Source organism: Chamaea fasciata, unplaced genomic scaffold (assembly GCF_029207755.1).
Source record: "Chamaea fasciata isolate MVZ Bird 193981 ecotype frontalis unplaced genomic scaffold, bChaFas1.0.hap1 SCAF_391, whole genome shotgun sequence".
In the NCBI taxonomy this organism is placed as follows: domain Eukaryota; kingdom Metazoa; phylum Chordata; class Aves; order Passeriformes; family Sylviidae; genus Chamaea; species Chamaea fasciata.
The window spans coordinates 51,748-78,555 of NW_027094476.1; the positions used below are offsets into that span (position 1 = coordinate 51,748).

The 26,808-nt window shown below is 50.3% G+C and overlaps 3 protein-coding genes across 5 annotated transcripts; 1 reads left to right on the forward strand and 2 right to left on the reverse strand.

The window, feature by feature from the left end:
• Positions 1 to 2: 2 nt before the first annotated feature.
• PSMB5 (proteasome 20S subunit beta 5) lies at positions 3 to 6,363 on the reverse strand. Its single transcript, XM_066208638.1, has 3 exons — positions 5,989 to 6,363; positions 3,891 to 4,197; positions 3 to 1,881 (listed from the first exon to the last, which is right to left on the reverse strand). The coding sequence occupies exons 1-3, from the start codon at positions 6,346 to 6,348 to the stop codon at positions 1,601 to 1,603; spliced, it is 948 nt and encodes a 315-aa protein (XP_066064735.1). The 5' UTR covers positions 6,349 to 6,363; the 3' UTR covers positions 3 to 1,600.
• A 1,225-nt stretch (positions 6,364 to 7,588) lies between these two features.
• On the forward strand, positions 7,589 to 17,357 carry DHRS1 (dehydrogenase/reductase 1). Of its 2 annotated transcripts, XM_066208634.1 has the most exons (9): positions 7,591 to 9,034; positions 10,650 to 10,767; positions 11,673 to 11,732; positions 12,155 to 12,256; positions 13,248 to 13,318; positions 14,033 to 14,084; positions 14,855 to 14,989; positions 15,950 to 16,005; positions 16,729 to 17,357. In XM_066208634.1, the coding sequence occupies exons 1-9, from the start codon at positions 8,922 to 8,924 to the stop codon at positions 16,841 to 16,843; spliced, it is 822 nt and encodes a 273-aa protein (XP_066064731.1). In that variant the 5' UTR covers positions 7,591 to 8,921; the 3' UTR covers positions 16,844 to 17,357. The 2 variants fall into 2 exon arrangements, with proteins under 2 accessions (XP_066064732.1, XP_066064731.1); XM_066208635.1 differs by lacking the exon at positions 14,855 to 14,989 and having other exon boundaries at positions 7,589 to 9,034.
• On the reverse strand, positions 17,355 to 25,552 carry LOC136305388 (neuroguidin-like). Of its 2 annotated transcripts, XM_066208632.1 has the most exons (10): positions 25,467 to 25,552; positions 25,285 to 25,356; positions 22,723 to 22,863; positions 21,793 to 21,877; positions 21,656 to 21,708; positions 21,396 to 21,510; positions 20,390 to 20,540; positions 18,831 to 18,963; positions 18,340 to 18,406; positions 17,355 to 17,407 (listed from the first exon to the last, which is right to left on the reverse strand). In XM_066208632.1, exons 1-10 carry the CDS (start codon positions 25,512 to 25,514, stop codon positions 17,388 to 17,390), a joined length of 885 nt encoding a protein of 294 aa, XP_066064729.1. In that variant the 5' UTR covers positions 25,515 to 25,552; the 3' UTR covers positions 17,355 to 17,387. The 2 variants fall into 2 exon arrangements, with proteins under 2 accessions (XP_066064729.1, XP_066064730.1); XM_066208633.1 differs by lacking the exon at positions 22,723 to 22,863.
• Between the last annotated feature and the right edge of the window lie 1,256 nt (positions 25,553 to 26,808).

Here is a 26,808-nt window from a genome sequence, read left to right on the forward strand (position 1 = left end):
CTCCCGGGGTTGGAATTTTTTGGGGGAATTTTGGGAATTTTTGGGAAAAAAACTTTTTTTTTCTTTTTTTTTCTTTTTTTTTTTTTTTCGGGTTTTCATTTTTTTTTTTTCGTTTTTCGTTGTCGTCGTTCCGGATTCGGAAAAAATAAAAGAAAAAAAAAATTTGAATTTTTTTGTGTGTTTTTTTTTTTTTAACTGGTTTGTACTGGGAGGGAACTGGGAGAGGAAATTCGGGATCGGGAATTCGCCCGAATCGGGATTTCGGGGAGAGAACGCGGAGTTTGGGGTGAAAAAAGCGGAATTTGGGGAAAAGAAACGTGAAAATTGGAGAAAAAAGAATTGCTGGGAAAATAATGGAATTTTGGTGAAAAATTCCCTTTTTTTTCCGGGAGTTTTTGGGGGTTTTGGGGCCCAAATTTTCAACTTTAAAAAAACCCCAAAATTCCGCAAAAATTCAGCATTTCTTCCCCAAAATTTTGTCGGGTTTTTTTTTGCCCAAAATTCGGCTTTTTCCACCCAAAACTCCCGGATTTTTACCCCAAAATCCCAATTTAGGACACGGATCCCAAAACACCCCAAAACGTCGCTTCAACCTCCTTTAAAAACCCTCCAAAAAAAAATCACAAAAACTCCACAAAAATTCTGCGATTTTTTGCCCAAAATTTCACCGTTTTTTTCTCCAAAATTTCGCCTTTTTTTTTGCCCAAAATCCGGCTTTTTCCACCCAAAACTCCCGGATTTTTACCCCAAAATCCCAATTTAGAACACAGATCCCAAAACCCCCACAAATCCCGCTTCAACCTCCTTTAAAAACCCTCCCAAAAAAATCACAAAAATTCCGCAAAAACTCTTTTAAAATTCCACATTTCTTCCCCAAAATCTCACCGTCTTTTGGCCCAAAATTTCGCCGTTTTTCCCCAAAATTTCACCATTTTTTTGCCCAAAACTCCACTTTTTCCACCCAAAACTCCTGATTTTTTCAGCCAAAATCCCAATTTAGAACACAGATCCCAAAACCCCCACGAAACCCGCTTCAACCTCATTTAAAAACCCTCCAAAAAAAAATCACAAAAATTCCACCAAAACTCTGCAATTTTTTTCCCAAAATTTTACTGTTTTTTGGCCCAAAATTTCACCTTCTTTTTTCCCCAAAATCTGGTTTTTCCACCCAAAACTCCCGGGTTTTTACCCCAAAATCCCAATTTAAGACGCGGATCCCAAAACACCCCAAAACGTCGCTTCAACCTCATTTAAAAACCCTCCAAAAAAAAATCACAAAAATTCCACAAAAACTCTGCAATTTTTTTCCCAAAATTTCACCGTTTTTTTCTCCAAAATTTCGCCTTTTTTTTGCCCAAAACTCCACTTTTTCCACCCAAAACTCCCGGGTTTTTACCCTAAAATCCCAATTTAGAACACAGATCCCAAAACCCCCACGAAACCCGCTTCAACCTCATTTAAAAACCCTCCAAAAAAAGTCACAAAAACTCCACAAAAATTCTGCGATTTTTTTCCCAAAATTTCTCCGTTTTTCCCCCGAATTTCGCCATTTTCTCGCCCCAAAACCCGGCTTTTTCACCCCCCAAACCTCCTCGCGCCGTCACTCGCCGTACTCCTCCTGCAGCTGGGCCACGTTGTGGCACGACACCTCCCGCCAGCCCCGGGGCCCCACGTGGAACACCCTGACCGTGCCCCCCGAGTACGCGTCCCGCCGCGCCGCCTGGTAGATGGCGCGCCGCGCCAGCGCCGCCGCCGCCGCCTCCGTGGCCGGGGCCGCCGCCAGCCCGCGGTCCAGCACGCCGTAGGCGTACGACGAGCCCGAGCCCACGGCGAAGGCGCGGCCCGCCACCCGCTGCCCCTCGCTGTCCACGTAGTACAGGCCTGGGGAGGGCGACAGCCGAAGGAGAAACGGGAACGACGGGGGTTGGGGGCGGGGCAAAAAAGAAAACAAAGCCAAGTTTCGCTCGTTAAACCCCAACTTTGACCCATTAAACCCCAACTTTTGACCCATTAAACCCCAATTTCCGACCCCAAACCCAAGTTTTGACCCATTAAACCCCAACTTTGCCCATAAACCCCAATTTCCGACCATTAAACCCCAATTTTTGACCATTAAACCCCAATTTTCGCTCATTAAACCCCAATTTCCGACCATTAAACCCCAATTTCCGACCACAAACCCAACTTTTGACCCATTAAACCCCAATTTTTGACCCATTAAACCCCAACTTTCGCCCATTAACCCCAATTTCCAACCATTAAACCCCAATTTCCGACCATTAAACCCCAATTTTCGACCACAAACCCAATTTTTGCCCATTAAACCCCAATTCTGACCCATTAAACCCCAACTTTTGCCCATTAAACCCCAATTTCCGACCATTAAACCCCAATTTCCGACCACAAACCCAATTTTTGACCCATTAAACCCCAACTTCTGGCCAATTAAACCCCAATTTTTGACCACAAATCCAACTTTTGACCCATTAAACCCCAATTTCCGACCACAAACCCAATTTTCGCTCATTAAACCCCAACTTTCGCCCATTAAACTCCAATTTCCGACCATTAAACCCCAATTTCCAACCACAAACCCAATTTTTGCCCATTAAACCCCAATTCTGACCCGTTAAACCCCAACTTTTGCCCATAAACCCCAATTTCCGACCATTAAACCCAATTTCCGACCACAAACCCAATTTTTGACCCATTAAACCCAATTTTCGCCCCTTAAACCCCAATTTCCGACCCCAAACCCAATTTTTGCCCATTAAACCCCAACTTTTGCCCATTAAACCCCAACTTTTGCCCATAAACCCCAATTTCCGACCATTAAACCCCAATTTCCGACCACAAACCCAATTTTCGCCCATTAAACCCCAACTTTTGCCCATTAAACCCCAATTTCCGACCACAAACCCAACTTTTGACCATTAAACCCCAACTTTGACCCATTAAACCCCAACTTTTGACCATTAAACCCCAATTTTGACCCATTAAACCCCAACTTCCGCCCATAAACCCCAATTTTGGACCATTAAACCCCAATTCTGACCCATTAAACCCCAACTTTTGCCCCTTAAACCCCAATTTTTGACCACAAACCCAACTTTTGACCCATTAAACCCCAACGTTGACCCATTAAACCCCAACTTTCACCCATTAAACCCCAATTTCCGACCACAAACCCAATTTTTGACCCATTAAACCCAATTTTCGCCCCTTAAACCCCAACTTCCGACCATTAAACCCCAATTTTCAACCCCAAACCCAACTTTCGCCCATTAAACCCCAATTTCCGACCACAAACCCAACTTTTGACCCATTAAACCCCAACTTTGACCCATTAAACCCCAACTTTTGCCCATTAAACCCCAACTTTTGCCCATAAACCCCAATTTCCGACCACAAACCCAATTTTTGACCCATTAAACCCAATTTTCGCCCCTTAAACCCCAATTTCCGCCCATAAACCCCAACTTCCGACCATTAAACCCCAATTTTCGACCCCAAACCCAACTTTCGCCCATTAAACCCCAACTTTCGCCCATTAAACCCCAATTTCCGCCCATTAAACCCCAATTTCCGACCCCAAACCCAACTTTTGACCCATTAAACCCCAACTTTGACCCATTAAACCCCAATTTCCAACCACAAACCCAATTTCCGACCATTAAACCCCAATTTCCGACCCCAAACCCAATTTTTGACCCATTAAACCCCAACTTTCACCCATTAAACCCCAATTTCCGACCACAAACCCAATTTTCGCCCATTAAACGCCAATTTCCGCCCATTAAACCCCAATTCCCGACCCCAAACCCAACTTTTGACCCCTCAAACCCCGATTTCCGACCCCAACCCGCCCCGATCCCCCCGTCCCCGGCGACCTGGGCCGCGCTTGTCCCAACCGCAGAGCATGGTGCCCAGGCTGAGGCCGGCGCCCTTGTACTGGTAGACCAGGTTGGCCAAGAGCTTGGAGGCGGCGGCCACCGAGACGGGCTCCTTGTTGCGCAGCTCCTGCACGCGGCACTGCCGCGCCACCAGCCGCTGCCAGAAGCTGCAGTCGGCCGCGCCGCCCGCCATGGTGCCCAGGATGCGCGAGTTGATGGGCAGCACCTTGCGCACCGACTGCGAGGCGATGTAGGAGCCGGCCGTGGCGCGCGAGTCCACGGCCACCGTCACGCCCAGCGGGGACTGCGGGGGGAAATCAATTTCTGGGGCGTTTTTCCGGCTGAAATTCCCTTTTTTTTCCCAATTTTTTCTCAATTTTTCACCATTTTTTCACGATTTTTCTCCAATTTTTCCCAATTTTTTCTCAATTTTTCACCATTTTTTCCTCGATTTTTCTCCAGTTTTTCACAGATTTTTCTCAATTTTTCTCCAATCTTTCCCCACTTTCCGCCATTTTTTCGCCAATTTTTCTCCATTTTTTCGCCATTTTTTCTCCATTTTTCGCCAATTTTTTGCCATTTTTTTCTCTATTTTTTCTCCATTTTTTCTCTATTTTTTCTCCATTTTTCTCCATTTTTTCTCCATTTTTTCTCTATTTTTTCTCCAATTTTTCTCCAATTTTTCTCCATTTTTTGCCATTTTTTATCCAATTTATCTCCATTTTTTCTCCAATTTTTCACCATTTTTTCTCTATTTTTCGCCATTTTTTTCTCCAATTTTTTGCCAATTTTTCTCAAATTTTTCACCATTTTTTCTTTATTTTACTCCAATTTTTCTCCATTTTTTCTCCAATTTTTCTCCATTTTTCACCTTTTTTTCTCCATTTTTTCTCTATTTTTTCTCCAAATTTTCCTCCATTTTTTCTCTATTTTCTCCAATTTTTCTCCATTTTTTGTCAATTTTTCTCCAATTTTTCACCATTTTTTTCTCCAATTTTTCTCCAATTTTTCTCCGATTTTTCTCAGATTTTTCTCTATTTTTCGCCAATTTTCCCCCATTTTTGTCCCAATTTCCCCCCGTTTCCCCCACTGCGAGGCGATGTAGGAGCCGGCCGTGGCGCGCGAGTCCACGGCCACCGTCACGCCCAGCGGGGACTGCGGGGGGAAAACGGATTCCTGGGTTAACTTTGGGGATTTTTTTTAATGTTAAACTTCTCTTTTTGTCTCAGGTTTTACATCGGTTTTTTCCGCCAATTTTTCACCATTTTTTTAACCATTTTTCGACAATTTTTCTCCATTTTTTCTCAATTTTTCACCATTTTTTCGCCAATTTTTCACCATTTTTTCTCTATTTTTCGCCAATTTTTCTCCATTTTTTCTCCATTTTTTCTCCAATTTTTTTCCATTTTTTCTCTATTTTTTCTCCATTTTTTCACAATTTTTAACCAATTTTTCACATTTTTTTCTCTATTTTTCTCCATTTTTTCTCCAATTTTTACCATTTTTCCTCCATCTTTCCACCATTTTTTCTTGATTTTTCTCCTTTTTTCGCCATTTTTATCCAATTTTTCTCCATTTTTTCTCTAAATTTTCTCCAATTTTTCTCCATTTTCTCTCCAATTTTTCTCCATTTTTTCTCCAATTTTTCTTTATTTTCTCTCCAAGTTTTCTCCATTTTTTCTCCAATTTTTCTCCATTTTTTCCTCCATTTTTTATCCATTTTTTCTCAATTTTTGTCCAATTTTTCTCCATTTTTTCTCCAATTTTCCCCAATTTTTCTCCAATTTCCCACAATTTTCCTCCATTTTTTTCCCCAATTTTTCTCCATTTCCCCCCAATTTTTCTCCATCCCCCCCCCCAATTTTCCTCCAATTTTCCCCCAATTTTCCCCCATTTTTTCCCCATTCCTCTCCAACTTTTCTCCATTTCCTCACTTCCCACCCCTCCCTCCACAACCCCGAGGCGACCTCTCCCTCCCCAAAACACGACTCCGAAGCGCCCAGACGGCATTTCAAGATCCCCAACCCGATTTCGACCAAACGAGACTGCATTTTAACCTCTAAAACGTGAATTTTAAAGCACTTTATCCTCTCACCTTAAAGGCCAAGGTGGTGGTGCCGTGCAGCAGCTCCAAGCCCGGCCCGTCCGGAGCCGCCTGCAGCCCCCACGGCGGAGCCGCCAGAGCCCTCGGGGGACCCGCCGCCTCCCGCACGATCTCGGGGATCGTCTCCTCGGAATCCTCGGCGAAACTCCTGCGGAAAGATTTATTAAAGAATTCCGGCAGCTCGCAGCGAAGGACGCTGGCCAGCGCCATCTTGGAGACGGGCGCCTGACGGGGGTGGGGGGGGGAGAACGGAGGCGGCGCCCGCAAAATGGCGGCGGCGTGAGGGAGGAAGGAAAGGGCGGGAAGGCGCCGGCGCCATTTTGGGTGAGGGCGGGAAGGCGGCGGCGCCATGGAGGGTGAGGGCGAGGAGAAATGGCGGCGGCTCCTGCGCGGCGTGAGGTGGGGGGGAAGGAAAAAAAAACAAAACAAAACAAAACAAAACAAAACAAAACAAAACAAAACAAAACAAAACAAAACAAAACAAAACAAAACAAAACGCGAAGGCGCCGCTTTGGCTGGGGGCAGGAAGAAGGGCGCGAAATGGCGGCGGCGCATGCGCAGGGTGGGAAGAAGGGCGGGGAAGGCGCCGGCGCCATTTTGGGTGAGGGCGGCGGCGCATGCGCAGTGTGAGGGGGAAAGGGCGGGAAGGCGCCGGCGCCATTTTGGGTGAGGGCATGACTCGGGGCGGGGGGGGGTGGAAATAAATTAGAATTAAACTTTTCAAGTGAAAAATTCACAAAAAAGGGGGATTTTGGGCTGAATAGTTTTTGGGGTGAGGTTTGAGGCGGGAAAATGACATTTGGGGAGGGCCGGGCGGGGGGGGGGAAGGATCGTGAGGGGAACCGAAAAATAAACCCTGAACCCTCCCCAGTTCCCTCCCAGTCAGCCCAAAATCCCTCCCAGTTTATCCCAGTCCCCTCCCCGTGCCCTTCGAACCCCTCGTTTAAACTTCAGAGTTGTGGGGGGTTTAACTTCTTTTTTTTTTTTTTTTAAACCTCAAAACCCCCTCCCGGTGCCCTCCCAGTAACATTTAAACCCTTCCCAGTTTGGCCCAGTCTCTCCCAGTGCCCCTTAAATCCCTCCCAGTCCTTCCCAGTGACCCCAAAACTCCTCCCAGTCCCTCCCAGTTCCCTCCCAGTGCCCTTTAACCCCCTCCCAGTGTCTCCCAGTCCCTCCCAGTTTGTCCCAGTGTGTCCCAGTTTATCCCAGTCCCCCTTAACCCTCTCCCAGTGACCCCAAAACTCCTCCCAGTCCCTCCCAGTCCCTCCCAGTGTGTCCCAGTCCGTCCCAGTGTGTCCCAGTTTATCCCAGTCCCCCTTAACCTTCTCCCAGTGACCCCAAAACTCCTCCCAGTCCCTCCCAGTCCCCCTTAAACCCCTCCCAGTATGTTCCAGTGTGTCCCAGTGTGTCCCAGTGCCCTTTAACCCCCTCCCAGTTTCTCCCAGTTTCTCCCAGTGTGTCCCAGTTCCCTCCCAGTGCCCTCCCAGTTTCTCCCAGTCCCCCTTAACCCGCTCCCAGTGACCGCAAAACTCCTCCCAGTTCCCTCCCAGTGCCCTTTAACCCCCTCCCAGTTCCTCCCAGTCCCTCCCAGTGTCTCCCAGTCCCTCCCAGTTTGTCCCAGTGTGTCCCAGTGTGTCCCAGTCCCTCCCAGTTCATTCCCAGTCCCTCCCAGTCCGTCCCAGTGTGTCCCAGTGTGTCCCAGTCCCTCCCAGTCCCCCTTAACCTTCTCCCAGTGACCCCAAAACTCCTCCCAGTTCCCTCCCAGTCCCCCTTAAACCCCTCCCAGTTCCCTCCCAGTGTGTCCCAGTGCCCTTTAACCCCCTCCCAGTTCCTCCCAGTCCCTCCCAGTTTGTCCCAGTTTGTCCCAGTGCCCTTTAACCCCCTCCCAGTGTCTCCCAGTGTCTCCCAGTCCCCCTTAACCCTCTCCCAGTGACCCCAAAACTCCTCCCAGTCCCTCCCAGTGCCCTTTAAACCCCTCCCAGTTTGTCCCAGTTTGTCCCAGTGTGTCCCAGTGCCCTTTAAACCCCTCCCAGTCCCTCCCAGTTCCCTCCCAGTGCCCTTAACCCTCTCCCAGTTCCCTCCCAGTTCCTCCCAGTCCCTCCCAGTTTGTCCCAGTGTGTCCCAGTGCCCTTTAACCCTCTCCCAGTTCCCTCCCAGTTTCTCCCAGTCCCCCTTAACCTTCTCCCAGTGACCCCGAAACTCCACCCAGTTCCCTCCCAGTGCCCTTTAACCCTCTCCCAGTTTCTCCCAGTGTGTCCCAGTGTGTCCCAGTCCCTCCCAGTCCCTCCCAGTCCCCCTTAACCCGCTCCCAGTGACCGCAAAACTCCTCCCAGTTCCCTCCCAGTTCCCTCCCAGTGCCCTTTAACCCCCTCCCAGTTCCTCCCAGTCCCTCCCAGTGTCTCCCAGTCCGTCCCAGTGTGTCCCAGTGTGTCCCAGTCCCTCCCAGTCCCCCTTAACCTTCTCCCAGTGACCGCAAAACTCCTCCCAGTTCCCTCCCAGTTCCCTCCCAGTCCCCCTTAAACCCCTCCCAGTGTGTCCCAGTGCCCTTTAACCCTCTCCCAGTTCCCTCCCAGTTTATCCCAGTCCCCCTTAACCCTCTCCCAGTGACCCCAAAACTCCTCCCAGTTCCCTCCCAGTCCCCATTAAACTCCTCCCAGTCCCTCCCAGTTCCCTCCCAGTCCCTCCCAGTCCGTCCCAGTGTGTCCCAGTGTGTCCCAGTCCCTCCCAGTCCCCCTTAACCTTCTCCCAGTGACCGCAAAACTCCTCCCAGTTCCCTCCCAGTTCCCTCCCAGTCCCCCTTAAACCCCTCCCAGTTCCCTCCCAGTGTGTCCCAGTGCCCTTTAACCCCCTCCCAGTGTCTCCCAGTGTCTCCCAGTGTGTCCCAGTGTCTCCCAGTCCCTCCCAGTCCGTCCCAGCGTGTCCCAATGTGGCGCCCGGGGCCGCTCCGGGCCGCGGTCGCGGTGTCCCCGCGGGGCACGGCCGGATCCCCGCGGCCCCTGCACGGGAAAGTGGCGCTGGTCACCGCGGCCACCGACGGGTGAGTGGCCCCAAAACCGCCCCAAACCGCCCGATTCGGCCCGAAATTGGTGAAATTCGACCCCAAACCGCCCGATTCGGCCCCAAAACCGCCCGATTCGACCCCAAAACCGCCCGATTCGGCCCCAAAACTGCCAAATTCGGCCCCAAAACCGCCCGATTCGGCCCCAAAACCGCCCGATTCGGCCCCAAAACCGCCCGATTCGACCCCAAAACTGCCAAATTCGGCCCCAAAACCGCCGGATTCGGCCCCAAAACCGCCCGATTCGGCCCCAAAACTGCCAAATTCGGCCCCAAAACCGCCCGATTCGACCCCAAACCGCCCGATTCGGCCCCAAAACCGCCCGATTCGACCCCAAAACCGCCGGATTCCGCCCCACATCGGTGGAATTCGACCCCAAAACTGCGAAATTCGACCCCAAACCGCCAAATTCGACCCCAAAACTGCCAAATTCCGCCCGAAATTGGTGAAATTCGACCCCAAAACCGCCAAATTCGACCCCAAAACTGCCAAATTCCGCCCCACATCGGTGGAATTCGACCCCAAACCGCCAAATTCGACCCCAAAACTGCCGAATTCGACCCGAAATTGGTGAAATTCGACCCGAAACCGCCAGATTCCGCCCGAAATTCGACCCCAATACTGCGAAATTCGACCCCAAAACTGCCGAATTCGACCCCAAACAGCCGGATTCGACCCGAAACCGCGAAATTCGACCCCAAAAGTGCGAAATTCGACCCCGAAACCGCCGGATTCCGCCCGAAATTGGTGAAATTCGATCCCAAACCTGCCAAATTCCGCCCCAAAACCGCGAAATTCGACCCCAAAACTGCGAAATTTGACCCCAAAACCGCCGGATTCCGCCCCAAAACTGCCGGATTAGACCTGAAACCGCCGAATTCGACCCCAAAACTGCGAAATTCCGCCCCAAAACCGCCAAATTCGACCCAAAACCGCCGAATTTAGCCCGAAAACGGCAAAATTCAACCCGATAATTGGTGAAATTCGACCCACAATTGGTGAAATTTGGTCAAATTAACTCAGATTAATTGAAATCAAACCCAAATTAACTCGGCTTAATTGAAATCAAACCCCAATTAATTCCAATTCAGCTCAAATTAATTCAGATTGAGATCAAACCCGAATTAATTCCCATTAATTGAAATTAAACCCCAATTAATTCCAATTCAGCCCAAATTAATTCAGATCAATTGAAATCAAACCCCAAATTAATTCAGATTAATTGAAATCAAACCCCAATTAATTCCAAAGCAGCTCAAATTAATTCAGATTGAGATCAAACCCGAATTAATTCCCATTAATTGAAATTAAACCCCAATTAATTCAGATTAATTGAAATCAAACCCCAATTAATTCCGATTAATTGAAATTAAATCCAAATTAATTCGAATTCAGCCCAAATTAATTCCGATTAATTGAAATCAACCCCCAATTAACTCAGGATAATTAAAATCAAACCCCAATTAATTCCGATTCAGCTCAAATTAATTCCGATTAATTGAGGTCAGCCCGGGGGTCAGGGGTCAGCCCGGGGGTCAGGGGTCACCCGGGGGCCGGCCCAGGTGTGTTACCTGTGCCGCCGCTGTCGTTCCAGCATCGGATTGGCCGTGGCCGGGGCGCTGGGCGGGGCCGGCGCTCAGGTGTTGCTCAGCTCCCGCCGGGCCCACAACGTGGAGAGGGCGGTGCAGGAGCTCAGGGGGCGTGGCCTGCAGGTGAGCGCACCTGGGGGGGCGTGGGGTCAGCGAGGGGTCACCTGGGGGGGCGTGGCCTGCGGGGGAGCGCACCTGGGGGGGCGTGGGGTCAGCGGGGGGTCACCTGGGGGGGCGTGGCCTGCAGGTGAGCGCACCTGGGGGGGCGGGGGGTCAGCGGGGGGTCACCTGGGGGGGCGTGGCCTGCAGGTGAGCGCACCTGGGGGGGCGGGGGGTCAGCGGGGGGTCACCTGGGGGGGCGTGGCCTGCGGGGGAGCGCACCTGGGGGAGCGTGGGGTCACCTGAGGGGGCGTGGCCTGCGGGGGAGCGCACCTGGGGGGGCGTGGGGTCAGCGGGGGCTCACCTGGGGGGGCGTGGCCTGCGGGGGAGCGCACCTGGGGGGGCGTGGGGTCAGCGGGGGGTCACCTGGGGGGGCGTGGCCTGCAGGTGAGCGCACCTGGGGGGGCGGGGGGTCAGCGGGGGGTCACCTGGGGGGGCGTGGCCTGCGGGGGAGCGCACCTGGGGGAGCGTGGGGTCACCTGAGGGGGCGTGGCCTGCAGGTGAGCGCACCTGGGGGAGCGTGGGGTCACCTGAGGGGGCGTGGCCTGCAGGGGAGCGCACCTGGGGGGGCGTGGGGTCACCTGTGTGGGCGTGGCCTGCAGGGGAGCGCACCTGGGGGAGCGTGGGGTCACCTGAGGGGGCGTGGCCTGCGGGTGAGCGCACCTGGGGGAGGTTCGGGGGTCACCTGAGGGGGCGTGGCCTGCCGGGGAGCGCACCTGGGGGAGGTTCGGGGGTCACCTGAGGGGGCGTGGCCTGCCGGGGAGCGCACCTGGGAGAGGTTCGGGGGTCACCTGGGGGGGGATTTTTTGGGGGGAGGGGGAGGAGTCTGATCTCACCTGACCTCACCCGTGCGGGGGCGTGGCCGGCAGGTGAGCGGGGTCACGTGTCACGTGGGAAACGCCGAGAGCCGCGAGAGGATGGTGCAGGCGGTGAGACACACCTGGGGTCACCTGGGGTCACCTGGGGACACCTGGGGTCACTTGGGGTCACCTGGACACACCTGGGGACACACCTGGGGTCACTTGGGGTCACCTGGGGACACCTGGGACACACCTGGGACACACCTGGGGTCACCTGGGGACACCTGGGACACACCTGGGGTCACCTGGGGACACCTGGGACACACCTGGGGTCACCTGGGGACACCTGGGGACACCTGGGGTCACCTGGGGTCACCTGGGGACACCTGGGAAGGAAAAACCATTTAAAAAATGGCCACAAATGGGGGGAAAAAAATAGGTCGAAAAAACGGGGAAATTTTGGGTGGAAAATCCGGAATTTCTGGTGAAATTTGGGGAATTTTGGGGGAATTTGGGGGGAATTTTGGGCTCACCTGGGCTCACCTGCGCAGGCCCTGGACACCTTCGGCGGCATCGACATCCTGGTGTCCAACGCCGCCGTCAACCCGCACCTGGGCCCCGCCCTCGAGGCCGACGAGGGCACCTGGGACAAGGTCAGGCCACGCCCCTCCCCGGCCACGCCCATCGAGCATTTCCCGCCCCCCCCCCCCAAATTTCCCCAAATTTTCCCCAAAATTTCCCTAAATTTTCCCAAAAATTTACCCCGAAATTTCCCCAAATTTCACCCAAATTTTCTCCAAGCTTCCTCCGAATTTTTTCCAAATTTTCCCAAATTTTACCCAATTTTCTCCAAAATTTTCCAAAAATTTTGCCCAAAATTTTCCCCAAATTCCCCAAAATTTTCCAAAATTTTCCCGAATTTTCCCCCAAAATTTCCCAAAAATTATCCCAAAATTTTGCCGAATTTTCTCCAAAATTTCCACCAAAATTTCCCCCAAAATTTCTCCAGTTTTCCACAAATTTACCCAAATTTTCCCAAACTTTACCAAAATTTCTCTAAAATTTTTGTAAAAATTCCCCAAATTATCTCCCAAATTTTCCCCAAATTCTCTCAAATTTCCCCCAAATTTTCTCCAAAATTTCCCCCAATTTTCCCCAAATTTTCCTAAATTTTTACCCAAAATCTCCCCTAAAATTTCCCAAAAATTTTCCCACAATTTCGCCAGATTTTCTCCAAAATTCCCCACATTTTACCCGAAATTTCCCAAAATTTCACCCAAATTTTCCCAAATTTTACCCGAAATTTCCCCCAAATTTTCCCAAATTTCGCCCAATTTTTCACCCAAATTTCCCCAAATTTCCCCAAATCTCCCCACGCCTGCCCCAAGCCCCGCCCTCTCTGACCTCCCCCACCCCTGGCCACGCCCCCACGACACCACCCCCAAACCACGCCCCCTTTGACCCTATTCGACATCGCTCCCGCCCTCTGTGATGTCATACAACCATGGCCACGCCCCCTTCACCATAATTGGCATCAACCACGCCCCCTCCCACATCCCAGAGCCGACCACGCCCCTCTGTGCATATATCCCAATGGCCACGCCCCCGTGACGTCATTCCCGCCCGGCCACGCCCCCTCCCCAGGTGTTCCAGGTGAACGTGACGGCGGCGGCCATGTTGGTCCGGCTGGTGGTGCCGCACATGGAGAAACGCGGGTTCGGACTGGGAGGGACTGGGTTATACTGGGATAGACTGGGAGGGGACTGGGAGGGACTGGGAGGGGACTGGGATGGACTGGGGGGGGACTGGGAGGGACTGGGAGGGAACTGGGATGGACTGGGAGGGACTGGGATGGACTGGGATGGACTGGGGGGGGACTGGGAGGGAACTGGGAGGGACTGGGATGGACTGGGAGGGACTGGGAGGGAACTGGGAGGGACTGGGATGGACTGGGAGGGAACTGGGATGGACTGGGAGAGACTGGGATGAACTGGGATGGACTGGGATGGACTGGGAGGGACTGGGAGGGACTGGGAGGGACTGGGATGGACTGGGAGGGCCTGGGATGGACTGGGATGGACTGGGAGGGAACTGGGAGGGACTGGGATGGACTGGGATGGACTGGGATGGACTGGGAGGGACTGGGAGGGACTGGGAGGGACTGGGATGGACTGGGAGGGACTGGGATGGACTGGGAGGGACTGGGATGGACTGGGTTGGATTGGTTATACTGGGATAGACTGGGTTATACTAATTGGACTGGGACGGACTGGGTTATACTGGTTTGAACTGGTTTGAACTGGGAGCTGCCGCACCTTTCAGCAGGGGGCGTGGCTTCGGCGGGGAGGGGGCGTGGCTCGCTTTGACCGACAGCTCTGTGTCTGAGTGGGTGTGGCCGCCGCTAAGCCACGCCCCCTTATTTGCTTTAGGGGCGGGGCCATCGTACTGATGTCATCGATCGCCGGCTACCAGCCAATGGCGGTGAGAGCTGCGTTAGACTGGGTTATACTGGGTTGTACTGGTTTATACTGGTTTATACTGGTTTATACTGGTTTGGAGTCTGGGGTTACTGGGATGAACTGGTTTGAACTGGTGTGGACTGGGGTGGACTGGGAGGGGCGTTGGGGTCACTGGGAGTTACTGGTTTGCCCTTTTCTCCTTACTGGTTTATACTGGTTTGGGGTTTTTTCTTACTGGTTTATACTGGTTTGAATTGGTTTGGGCTCTGGGGTTACTGGGATGAACTGGGATGGACTGGGATGGACTGGGATGGACTGGGAGAGGTGTTGGGGTCACTGGGAGTTACTGGTTTGCCCTTTTCTCCTTACTGGTTTATACTGGTTTGGGGTTTTTCCCTTACTGGTTTATACTGGTTTGGGCTCTGGGGTCACTGGTTTGAACTGGGATGAACTGGGATGGACTGGGATGAACTGGGATGAACTGGGAGGGGCTTTGGGCTCACTAGGAGTTACTGGTTTGGGGTTTTTTCTTTACTGGTTCATACTGGTTTGGGGTTTTTCCTTACTGGTTCGTACTGGTTTATACTGGTTTGGGCTCTGGGGTTACTGGGGTGAACTGGGATGAACTGGGACGGGCTTTAGGGTCACTGGGATGAACTGGGAATGATGTTTTCCCATACTGGTTCATACTGGTCCGGGGAGTTTTTTTGTTTTTTTTTTTTTTTTCCCGCTTGGGGCGGGGCGGTTTGTGGGCGTGTCCGCCCGTATGCTAACGAGGTGGGCGTGTCCCAGGGGCTGGGCCCGTACAGCGTCAGCAAGACGGCCCTGCTGGGATTGGTGGGAGCGCTGAGCCCGGAGCTGCTGCCCCGCGGGATCCGCATCAACGGCGTCGCCCCGGGGCTGGTGCAGACGCGCTTCAGCTCGGCCGTGAGCGCGCCGGGAGGGACTGGGAGGGACTGGGAGGGACTGGGAGGGACTGGGAGGGGACTGGGAGGGACTGGGAGATACTGGGAGGGGACTGGGAGGGACTGGGGGAAAAGAAACGGGGAGAAAAGGGTTAAAAATGGGGGGGAAATGGGTGAAAAAAGGGTTGAAAAGGGGTTTGGGGTCACTGGTTTATACTGGGAGGGATTGGGAGCGGGTTTGGGGTCACTGGTTTATACTGGGATGGACTGGGAGTGGGTTTGGGGGCACTGGTTTATACTGGGATGGACTGGGAGTGGGTTTGGGGTCACTGGTTTATACTGGGATGGACTGGGAGTGGGTTTGGGGTCACTGGTTTATACTGGGATGGACTGGGAGTGGGTTTGGGGGCACTGGTTTATACTGGGATGGACTGGGAGCGGGTTTGGGGTTACTGGTTTATACTGGGATGGACTGGGAGTGGGTTTGGGGTCACTGGTTTATACTGGGATGGACTGGGAGTGGGTTTGGGGTCACTGGTTTATACTGGGATGGACTGGGAGTGGGTTTGGGGTCACTGGTTTATACTGGGATGAACTGGGAGTGGGTTTGGGGTCACTGGTTTATACTGGGATGGACTGGGAGTGGGTTTGGGGTCACTGGTTTATACTGGGATGGACTGGGAGTGGGTTTGGGGTCACTGGTTTGTACTGGGATGGACTGGGAGTGGGTTTGGGGTCACTGGTTTATACTGGGATGGACTGGGAGTGGGTTTGGGGTCACTGGTTTATACTGGGATGAACTGGGAGCGGGTTTGGGGTCACTGGTTTATACTGGGAGGGAGTGGTTTATACTGGTTTATACTGGTTTATACTGTTTATACTGGTGTATACTGGTGTATACTGGTGTATACTGGTGTATACTGGTGTATACTGGTTCATACTGGTTCATACTGGTCCAAACTGGTGTCCCGGTTCTCCCCAGCTGTGGCAGGACGAGGCCGTGCGGGATCGAGCGCTGGAAACGCTGGGAGCTCAGAGGTGAGAAACCAGTACAGACCAGTACAAACCAGTACAAACCAGTACGGACCGGTGCCCCCTCCCAGTACAAACCAGTACAAACCAGTCACCCCCCAAAATCCCCTTTTTAACCCTTTCTCTGCCGTTTTTAACCCTTTAAACCCCGTTTTTTCACCATTTTCTCTCTCCCAGTCCCTCCCAGTATAAACCAGTAACTCCCAGTCCCCTCCCAGTACAAACCAGTCCAAACCAGTCCTAACCAGTCACCCCAAATCCCATCTCACGCCGTCTTTAACCCTTTCTCCGCCGTTTTTAACCCTTTAAACTCCATTTTTTCCCGTTTTTTCCCCCATTTTCCCCCCTCCCAGTATAAACCAGTAACTCCCAGTCCCCTCCCAGTATAAACCAGTCCAAACCAGTCACCCCAAATCCCCTTTCACGCCATCTTTAACCCTTTCTCCGCCGTTTTTAACCCCTTAAACGCCATTTTTTCCCGTTTTTTCCCCCATTTTCCCCCCTCCCAGTATAAACCAGTAACACCCAGTTCCCTCCCAGTATAAACCAGTACAAACCAGTCCAAACCAGTCACCCCCAAATCCCCTCTCACGCCATCTTTAACCCTTTCTCCGCCATTTTTAACCCTTTAAACGCCATTTTTCCCCGTTTTTCCCCCCCGTTTCCCCCCTCCCAGTATAAACCAGTACAAACCAGTACAAACCAGTCACCCGCAGTGTCCCCCCGCAGGCTGGGCACCCCCGAGGAGGTGGCGCAGGCCGTGCTGTTCCTCGTGTCCCCCCAGGCCGCCTTCGTGGCCGGCGAGACGCTGCTGGTGGCCGGGGGAGCCCGGGCCCGCCTCTGACCACGCCCCCTTCGTCGATATGCAAATTTATGCAAATGAGAGGCGGAATAAAACCGAGCTGTTGGAATGGGAAATGGATGTGGGGGGGGGGGTTACTGGTTTATACTGGGAGGGGACTGGGAGGTGATTGGGCGCGCCGGTGGCCGCGCCCACTGCTGTAAATATGCAAATTTTATGCAGATTCGTGCAAATGAGATTGAAAGAAAGTCGGGTTGTCTCAGTGCAAACGGGGATTGGTGGAGCTGGGGGTTACTGGGAGGGACTGGTTTATACTGGGAGGGGCCTTCGGACGGCGCTGACCACGCCCACCTCGTTAACACGCAGATTTATGCAAATTAAATCCGGCCAATCCCATCACTGCGAACGGGGACTGGGAGTTACTGGTTTGTACTGGGAGAGACTGGGACGGGGCCCCAGCCCAAACCAGTATAAACCAGTAACAACCCCCCCAAGCCCCGCCCACTCCCCCCACCCGCAAATCCAACGCAAATAAATGCAAATGAGATGCAAATGAGGCGAAAACTCCGGAACTTTTATTGGCGGATCAGCGGCGACGACGGAAACCTGGGGGAGGGGAGGGGTAAACTGGGAGTTACTGGTTTGTACTGGGAGGGACTGGGAGCGGGTTTGGGGTCACTGGTTTGTACTGGGATGGACTGGGAGCGGGTTTGGGGTCACTGGTTTATACTGGGATGGACTGGGAGCGGGTTTGGGGTCACTGGTTTATACTGGGATGGACTGGGAGCGGGTTTGGGGTCACTGGTTTATACTGGGATGGACTGGGAGCGGGTTTGGGGTCACTGGTTTATACTGGGATGGACTGGGAGCGGGTTTGGGGGTCACTGGTTTATACTGGGATGGACTGGGAGCGGGTTTGGGGTCACTGGTTTGTACTGGGATGAACTGGGAGTGGGTTTGGGGTCACTGGTTTGTACTGGGATGGACTGGGAGCGGGTTTGGGATCACTGGTTTGTACTGGGATGGACTGGGAGCGGGTTTGGGGTCACTGGTTTGTACTGGGATGGACTGGGAGTGGGTTTGGGGTCACTGGTTTATACTGGGATGAACTGGGAGTGGGTTTGGGGTCACTGGTTTGTACTGGTTTGGACTGGGAGTGGGTTTGGGGTCACTGGTTTATTCTGGGATGGACTGGGAGTGGGTTTGGGGTCACTGGTTTATACTGGGAGGGAGTGGGAGCGGGTTTGGGGTCACTGGTTTATACTGGGATGGACTGGGAGTGGGTTTGGGGTCACTGGTTTATACTGGGATGGACTGGGAGTGGGTTTGGGGTCACTGGTTTATACTGGGAGGGAGTGGGAGCGGGTTTGGGGTCACTGGTTTATACTGGGATGGACTGGGAGTGGGTTTGGGGTCACTGGTTTATACTGGGATGGACTGGGAGTGGGTTTGGGGTCACTGGTTTGAACTGGGATGGACTGGGAGTGGGTTTGGGGTCACTGGTTTATACTGGGATGAACTGGTTTCTCTGCTCTCACCTTTCCTCCCTTTTCTCTTCCCCGTTTTGGGATTTTTCTTCTTTTTCCGCGGCGGCTCCGACGAGTCCTGAGAAAACCCCAAAAAATTCCCAAAATTCCCAAAATTCCCCCAAAATTCAGCCCCAAAATTTCCTCAATTTCCCAATTTTTTCCTGTTTTTTCCCCCTAAATTTCCACTTTTTGTCCCCAAATTTTTCCCTTTTCCCCCCCAAATTCTTCCCATTTTTTCCCCCAATTTTCCCTTTTTTTTCCCTATTTTTCTTTTTCCCCCAAATTTTTCCTTTTTTCCCCAAAATTTTCCATTTTTTCCCCAATTTTCCCCTTTTTCCCAGGTTTTCCCATTTTTTCCCCAAATTTTTTTCCTCTTTTTCCCCAAATTTTTCCCATTTTCTCCCCAATTTTTTTTTGTTTTTTCCCCCATTTTTCCCGTTTTTTCTCCATTTTTTTTCCCTTTTCCCGCCCCCCCCGCAAGCCCCGCCCCCCCCTCGCACCTCATTGGCCTCTCCCAGGAGGGCGGGGAAAGCCCCGAAGTTGGTGACGTCATCGAGGTCAGGCCCCGCCCCCCGGCGGCGCGGCCGGCAGGGGGCGCGGAGGCGCTGCAGCATCGACTCCTCCCAGCGACGCCTGCGCCAAAATCGCCGGAATTTAACCCAAAAATCTGCCCCAAAACCGCCGGAATTCAACCCAAAAATCTGCCCCGAAATTGCCGGAATTTAACCCAAAAATCTGCCTCGAAATCACCGGAATTTAACCCAAAAATCTGCCTCGAAATCACCGGAATTTAACCCAAAAATCTGCCCCGAAACCGCCGGAATTTAACCCAAAAATCTGCCTCGAAATCACCGGAATTTAACCCAAAAATCTGCCTCGAAATCACCGGAATTTAACCCAAAAATCTGCCCCGAAACCGCCGGAATTTAACCCAAAAATCTGCCCCGAAATCGCCGGAATTTAACCCAAAAATCTGCCCCAAAATCGCTGGAATTTTACCCAAAAATCTGCCCCGAAATTGCTGGAATTTAACCCAAAAATCTGCTCCGAAATCGCCGGAATTTAACCCAAAAATCTGCCCCGAAATCGCCGGAATTTAACCCAAAAATCTGCCCCAAAATGGTCGGAATTTAACCCAAAAATTTGCCCCGAAATTGCCGGAATTTAACCCAAAATCTGCCCCGAAATTGCCGGAATTTACTCCCCCCCCAAAAAAAATCAAAAAAATTTAAAAAAATTTAAAAAAATTTCAAAAAGAATTTGAAAAAACTGAATAAAAACTGAAAAATAATTGAAAAGAATTCCAAAAAATCAGAAAAAAATTCTAAAAAATTCCTGAAAAGAATTTAAACAAAATTGAAGAAAGATCAAAAAAAAATCAGAAAAAAATTTCAAAAAAATTGAAAAAAAACCAAATAAAAAAAACTATATAATAAAAAATTGAAAGAAATCCGAAAAAAATCCGGAAAAAACCCAAAAAAATTCCAGAAAAAATCTGAAAAAAAAATCAAAAAAAATCGATAAAAATTTTGATGAAAAATAAAAAAAATCCTGAAAAAAATTCAAAAAAAATCAGAAAAAAATGCAAAAAAAATCCCAAAAAATATTTGAAAAAAAAATGGAAAAAAAACCTGAAAAAAATCCCAAAAAATATTTTAAAAAATGCAAAAAATATCAGAAAAAAATCAGGAAATTGGAAAAAAAATTAATTGAACAAAAATCGAAAAAAATTTGAAAAATATTTGAAAAAAATTTGAAAAAAAATATTAAAAAACCCCTCAAAAATTCTAAAAAAAGCCGAAAAAAATCCCCAAAAAATTTGAAAAAACATCTAAAAAAAATTCTGCAAAAATTCCAAAAAAGTTCTAAAAAAACCCCGAAAAAAAATTAAAAAAATCAAAAAAAATCCGAAAAAAAATTCCAAAAAAATTCCAAAAAAAACCCCGAAAAAAATAAAAAAAAAATCCAAAAAAAATCCGAAATAAATTCCAAAAAAAATCCCAAAATCCCCCCAAAAACCTCCCTAAACCCCCGTAAAATCGCTGGGATTCGCCCAAACCTGCGGCGCTCCTGCGCGTCCGTCCCCGGCGCGGCGGCGGCGTCGACGTCGGGCCCGTCGCCCAACTCGCGGCGCAGGTCGCGCAGCACGGCCGAGCTCAGGGCGCGCCGGCGCCGCCGCAGCCGCTGCTTCTCGGCCGGGTCGGCCGCCTCTGCGGGAAACGGGGGAATTTGGGGGGATTTGGGGAAATTTGGGGGAATTTGGGGGAATTTGGGGGAAATTTGGGGGAAATTTGGGGAAATTTGGGGGAAATTTGGGGAAATTTGGGGGAAATTTGGGGGAAATTTGGGGGGATTTGGGGAATTTGGGGGAATTTGGGGGAAATTTGGGGGAAATTTGGGGGGATTTGGGGAATTTGGGGGAATTTGGGGAAATTTGGGGGAAATTTGGGGGAAATTTGGGGGGATTTGGGGAATTTGGGGGAATTTGGGGGAAATTTGGGGGAAATTTGGGGGAAATTTGGGGGAAATTTGGGGAAATTTGGGGGAATTTGGGGGAATTTGGGGGAATTTGGGGGAATTTGGGGGGATTTGGGGAAATTTGGGGGAAATTTTGGGGAAGTTTGGGGAAATTTGGGGGAATTTGGGGGAATTTGGGGGCAATTTGGGGGAAATTTGGGGGAATTTGGGGGAATTTGGGGGAAATTGAGGAAATTTGGGGGAAATTTGGGGGAAATTTGGGAAAATTTGGGGAAATTTGGGGGAATTTGGGGGGATTTGGGGAAATTTGGGGGAAATTTGGGGGGATTTGGGGGAAATTTGGGGGAATTTGGGGGAATTTGGGGGAAATTTGGGGGAATTTGGGGAAATTCGTGGGAATTTGGGGGAAATTTGGGGGAAATTTGGGAAAATTTGGGGAAATTTGGGGGAATTTGGGGAAATTTGGGGAAATTTGGGGGAATTTGGGGGAATTTGGGGGAATTTGGGGATTTCTGGCTCAATTTTGGGGTTTTCGGGCCAATTTCGGGAGTTTTCGGGTGAGTTTCGGGGGCTCCGGGGTCACTCACCGCAGGTGACGGGCACCAGCCGCGGGGGGACGTAGCGCCGCCCCCCGCCCAGCCCCGGGGCCTTGGCTCCGCCCCCTTGGCCTTCCTCAGCCTCCTCCTCCTCCTCATTATCATCCTGCGGGACACGCCCACTCAGGCCACGCCCACTCAACAACAAACCCCGCCCCTTAGCCTTTAGTCACACCCACACCCACTTTGTTTAACCCCACCCACTTCCCAAAGAGGCCACGCCCACCCTGCCCCCTAAGCCCCGCCCTCACCTGGGCCGCCATGTTGGAAGGGGCGGGGCGGAAGCTCAGCGGGTCCTCGGCACCTGGGGTTTGATTGATTGACAGCTGTCAATCGAAGGGATCAAAGGGGGAGGGGTTTAGGGGAAAGGGGCGGAGCCTGCACTGACCACGCCCCCCCGAGGTCGCCGCCCTCAGCAGCTTCTCCAGGTGGTACTTGAGGCGTTGCTCCAGGGGGCGGAGCTTCTCCAGCACCTATGGGGAAAGGGGGTGGAGCTTGAGGTTAGGGGCGGGGCGGGGCTTGGAGGCCAAAAATCTCTCAGAATTCCCCCAAAAATTCCCAAAATTCCACTGGAAAAACGTCCCAAAATTCTCCAAAAAATTTCCCAAAATTCCCCTGGAAAAACTTCCCAAAATCCTCCCAAAATTCCACTGGAAAAACGTCCCAAAATTTTCCCAAAATCCCCCAAAATTCCACTGGAAAAACTTCCCAAAATTGCACTGGAAAAATTTCCCAAAATCCTCCCAAAAATTCCCCAAAATTCCACTGGAAAAACTTCCCAAAATTATCTCAAAATTTCCCAAAATTCCACTGGAAAAAGTTCCCAAAATCCTCCCAAAATTTCCCAAAATTCCACTAGAAAAACGTCCCAAAATCCTCCCGAAATTCCACTGGAAAAACGTCCAAAAATTTCCCAAAATTCCCCCAAATTTTCCCCCAAATCCCCGCCTAAAAATCCCATTTTTTTCCCCCAGAAATCCCCAAATTTTCTCTTCCAAACCCCAAAATTTCCCCAAAATTTCCCCAAATTTTCCCCAAAATTTCCCCAAATTTCCCCGAAATTTCCCCAAAATTTCCCCGAATTTCCTTGAAATTTCCCCGAAATTTCCCCAAATTTCCCCCAAATTTTCCCTGAAATTTCCCAAAATTTCCCCAAAATTTCCCCAAATTTCCCTGAAATTTCCCAAAATTTCCCCAAAATTTCCCAAAATTTCCCCAAAATTCCCCAAATTTCCCCAAAATTTCCCCAAATTCCCCCGAAATTTCCCCAAAATTTCCCCAATTCCCCCGAATTCCCCGGAATCCCCCCCGTTCTCACCACTCTGGTCTCCAGCAGCCTCTCGCGGGCCCCGCCCGGCCCTTGCAGGCTCCCGCCGCGCGTTTTGGCGCAGACCAGCAGCGCCAGGTCCTGCAGGTAACTCAGCAGCGCCTGCGAGCGCACCTGCAGCAGGGACAAACCCTGCCCATCCCCCCCCCCAAAAAAACCAGCCCAAATTTCACCAAATTTCACCAAATTTCACCAAATTTCACCAAATTTCACCCAAATTTCACCAAATTTCACCCAAATTCCACGCTGGGAGCCAGGCGCCCGCGAGCGGTAAAAAAATAAATTTAAGATTTTTTTCCCCCGCCCACCAAAAACAAAATTTCACCCGGATTTAGTGAAATCGGACGGGAATTTGGGGTGGGGGAAAAAAAAAAACCTACCCAAATTTTAACGGAATTTTCTCGATTTTAACCCGAATTTAAGGTTGGGAAAAGGGGCGGCCCCGGGCGGGGGAGAAGATCGGCGAAACGGCCCCGGAAATCTCCCGGATTTGTCCCAAAAAATCGCCCGGATTTCCTTCACGGGGCACAAAAATCCCCTCGGGAAGCCCCAAAAATTGGCCCGGAAAAAACCTCCCGGAGTTCCCTCAGAAATCCCAAAAAAATCTTGGCAAGAGATTCCCAAAAGCCCCTTAGGGATCCCAAAATCCCTCAAGAGATCCCAAATCCCCTCAAAAAAACCCCAAAATTCCCTCAAAAAACCCAAATCCCCTCAAAAAAAAACCCCAAATTCCCTCAAAAAACCCTAAATCCCTTCAAAAAACCACAAATTCCCTCAAAAAACCCCAAATCCCCTCAAAAAACCCCCCCAAATTCCCTTAAAAAATCCCATTTTTTCCTCCAAATCCCCTCAAAACTCCCTCAAATCCCCTCAAAAACCCCAAATTTTCCTCCAACTCCCCCAAAATCCCCTCAAAAAAACCTCAAATCCCCTCAAATCCCCAAATTCCCTCAAAAAACACCAAATCCGCTCAAAACTCCCTCAAATCCGCTCAAAAAACCCCCAAAATCCCCTCAAAATAAACCCCAAATCCCCTCAAAAATCCCAAAATCCCCTCAGGGATCCCAAATCCGCTCAAAAAAATCCCAAATCCCCTCAAAAAACCCCCAAATTCCCTTAAAAAATCCCAAATTTTCCTCCAAATCCCCTCAGGCATCCCAAATCTGCTCAAAAACCCCCAAATCCACTCAAAAAACCCAAAATCTCCTCAAAAAACCCCCGAATCTGCTCAAAAACCTCCAAATTCCCTCAAAAACCCCAAATCTTCCCCAAAATCCTCCCAAATCCCCCTCAAAACTCCCCAAAATCTCCTCAAAACTCCCCCAAATCTCCTCAAAAAACCCAAATCCGCTCAAAAACCCCCAAATTTCCTCAAAAAATCCCAAATCCCCTCACAAATCCCAAATTTTCCTCCACCTCCCCCCAAATCCCCTCAAAAAACCCTAAATTCCCTCAAGGAGCCCCAAATTCCCTCAAAAATCCCAAATTTTCCTCCAAATCCCCTCAAAACTCCCTCAAATCCCCTCAAAATTCCCCCAAATCCCCTCAAAAAAACCCCCAAATCCCCTCAAAAAACCCAAATTTTCCCCAAATCCCCCAAAACTCCCTCAAAACTCCCCCAAATTCCCTCAAAAAACCCCAAAATCCCCTCAAAAAACCCCAAATTCCCTCAAAAATCCCAAATTTTCCTCCAAATCCCCCCAAATCCCCTCAAAACTCCCCCAAATCCCCTCAAATCCCCAAATCCCCTCAAAAACCCCCAAATCCCCTGAAAAAAACCCCAAATCCCCTCAAAAAACCCCCAAATTTCCTCAAAAAACCTCAAATCTCCTCAAAAAACCCCAAAATTCCCTCAAAATAAACCCCAAATCTCCTCAAAAACCCCAAAATTCCCTCAAAAAACCCCAAATCCCCTCAAAAAAACCCCAAATTCCCTCAAAAATCCCAAATTTCCCTCCAAATCCCCCCAAATCCCCTCAAAACTCCCCCAAATCCCCTCAAATCCCCAAATCCCCTCAAAAACCCCAAAATCCCCTTAAAAAAACCCCAAATCCCCTCAAAAAAACCCCCAAATCCGCTCAAAAAATTCCCAAATCCCCTCAGGGATCCCAAATTTTCCCCAAATCCCCCCAAAATCCCCTCAAAAAAACCTCAAATCCCCTCAAAACTCCCCCAAATCACCTCAAAAAACCCCCAAATTTCCTCAAAAATCCCCAAATCCCCTCAAAAAACCCCAAATCCCCTCAAAAAAACCCCCAAATTCCCTTAAAAAATCCCAAATTTTCCTCCAAATCCGCTCAAAACTCCCTCAAATCCCCTGAAAAAACCCCAAATTTTCCCCAAATCCCCTCAAAAAAACCCCAAATCCCCTCAGGGATCCCAAATCTCCTCAAAAACCCCCAAATTTCCTCAAAAAACCCCCAAATCCCCTCAAAAACCCCCAAATCCCCTCAAAAATCCCAATTTTTCCCAAAATCCCCCAAAATCCCCTCAAAAACCCCTCAAATCCCCTCAAAATTCCCGAATTTTCCCCCCCAAACCCCCCTCGGGCACCTCCTTGGTTTCCAGCCGGCCTCCCCTCACTCTCCGCAGCATCTCCCGCCCGTGCGCCGCCACTTCCGCCGCCTGCAAACGAACCGAAAACAAAAAAGCCCCAAAATCGTCATTTTTTTGGGGCGTTTTGAGCCTTTTTCGGGAGTTTTTTGAGGGGTTTTTTGGGGGGGTTTTTGTTTCACCTGCGCTCGCAGCGCGTCCAGCAGCGCCACCGCCTCGGCCGCCGCCATCTTGGGACTGAGCGTGAGGGGGCAGCGGCGAGCGGCCAATCAGAGCGCGGGAAACGCCGCCGAGCCCCGCCTACCGCCGGCTAAAAGATTGACGGGGGCAGAGACCAATCAGAGCGCTGAGCTGAGAAGCGCTGACCAATAGGAACGGGGACAGGCGGGGCGAGCCCTGCCAGGCTTTATAAGGGTGAGCCAGCCAATGGCAGCGAGCGGAGCGGTGATTGACACGCGCGGCAGCCAATGGGAAGCGAGAATTCCCAGAGGCGGCTCCAAGGCTTTCAAAGCCTCCGAGACGCGGCAAATTCCATTTTTATTTCGCCCCCAAAATTTCCCTTTTTTCACCCAAAATTCGCCTTTAACCCACCCGGGAACTTCTGAATCACCTCAAAGATCCTGAAAATTCCCCAAAATCCCCTTGAAATTCCCGTTTTTCGTTTTTTTTTTTTCTGAGAGATTTCTCACGTAAATTTCCCAGATTCGTCCCGAATTTTCCTGGAAATTTTGACCCAAATTTTTTCTCCATTTTTTTTTTTCTCCACTCTCTGCAAAAAAAAAAAAAAATTCTGAATTTTCCCCCTTTAACTTTTTTTAGGTTTCCTTTCCAAAATTTCCATTTTTAAAAAAAATTTCATCCCAATTTTCGACCCGAATTCCCACATTTTCACCAGGAATCGACGCATTTTCCCACCCGAATTCCCGGTTTTTAACCCCAAATTTCGCGGTTTTTCCACCCAAACTCCTCAATTTTTTAACCCCGAACTCTCACATTTGTTAAAACCGCCAAATCCCCGCGTTTTTCACCCAAATTTCCACTTTTTTAAACCCCCAATTCCCGCATTTTTTCCCACCCAAATTCTCACATTTTCCCCCCAAATTTCCATTTTTTTGACCCCAAAATCCCACTTTTTTTCCGATCCAAATCCCCAAACTTTTCCCCCCCAAATCTCAAATTTTTTTGGACCAATTCCCACATTTTTTTCCCACCCAAATTCTCACATTTCCCCCCCCAAATTTCGACTTGTTTTTAACCCCAAATTTCCGCATTTTCCGCCCCAAATCTCCATTTTTTTCACCCAGATTTCCACTTTTTTTGACCCCAAATTCCCACATTTTTTCCCACTCAAATCCCCGCATTTTCCCCCCAAATCTCCATTTTTTAAACTCCAAATTTCCGCGTTTTCCGACCCAAACCTCCACTTTTTTACCCCAAATCTCCACTTTTTTCATCCAAATTTCCACTTTTTTTCACCCAGATTTCCACTGATTTTAACCCCAAATTTCCACATTTTCCAACCCA

Bases quoted from the DNA above. Each gene is read 5' to 3' on its own strand.
- PSMB5 (XM_066208638.1), bottom strand. From the start codon at position 6,348: ATGGCGCCGCCGCCTTCCCGCCCTCACCCAAAATGGCGCCGGCGCCTT. The intron at 4,198-5,988 runs GTGAGAGGATAA...TTCCCCCCGCAG, and splicing joins CCACCACCTTGGCCTTTAAG to TCCCCGCTGGGCGTGACGGT. The intron at 1,882-3,890 runs GTCGCCGGGGAC...CGCCCTCCCCAG, and splicing joins TTGGGACAAGCGCGGCCCAG to GCCTGTACTACGTGGACAGC.
- DHRS1 (XM_066208634.1), top strand. From the start codon at position 8,922: ATGTGGCGCCCGGGGCCGCTCCGGGCCGCGGTCGCGGTGTCCCCGCGG. The intron at 11,733-12,154 runs GTGAGACACACC...TCACCTGCGCAG, and splicing joins GCGAGAGGATGGTGCAGGCG to GCCCTGGACACCTTCGGCGG. The intron at 12,257-13,247 runs GTCAGGCCACGC...CCCCCTCCCCAG, and splicing joins ACGAGGGCACCTGGGACAAG to GTGTTCCAGGTGAACGTGAC.
- LOC136305388 (XM_066208632.1), bottom strand. From the start codon at position 25,514: ATGGCGGCGGCCGAGGCGGTGGCGCTGCTGGACGCGCTGCGAGCGCAG. The intron at 21,878-22,722 runs GTGAGAACGGGG...CTTTCCCCATAG, and splicing joins GGCTGCTGGAGACCAGAGTG to GTGCTGGAGAAGCTCCGCCC. The intron at 17,408-18,339 runs GTGAGAGCAGAG...CCCCTCCCCCAG, and splicing joins GAAGAGAAAAGGGAGGAAAG to GTTTCCGTCGTCGCCGCTGA.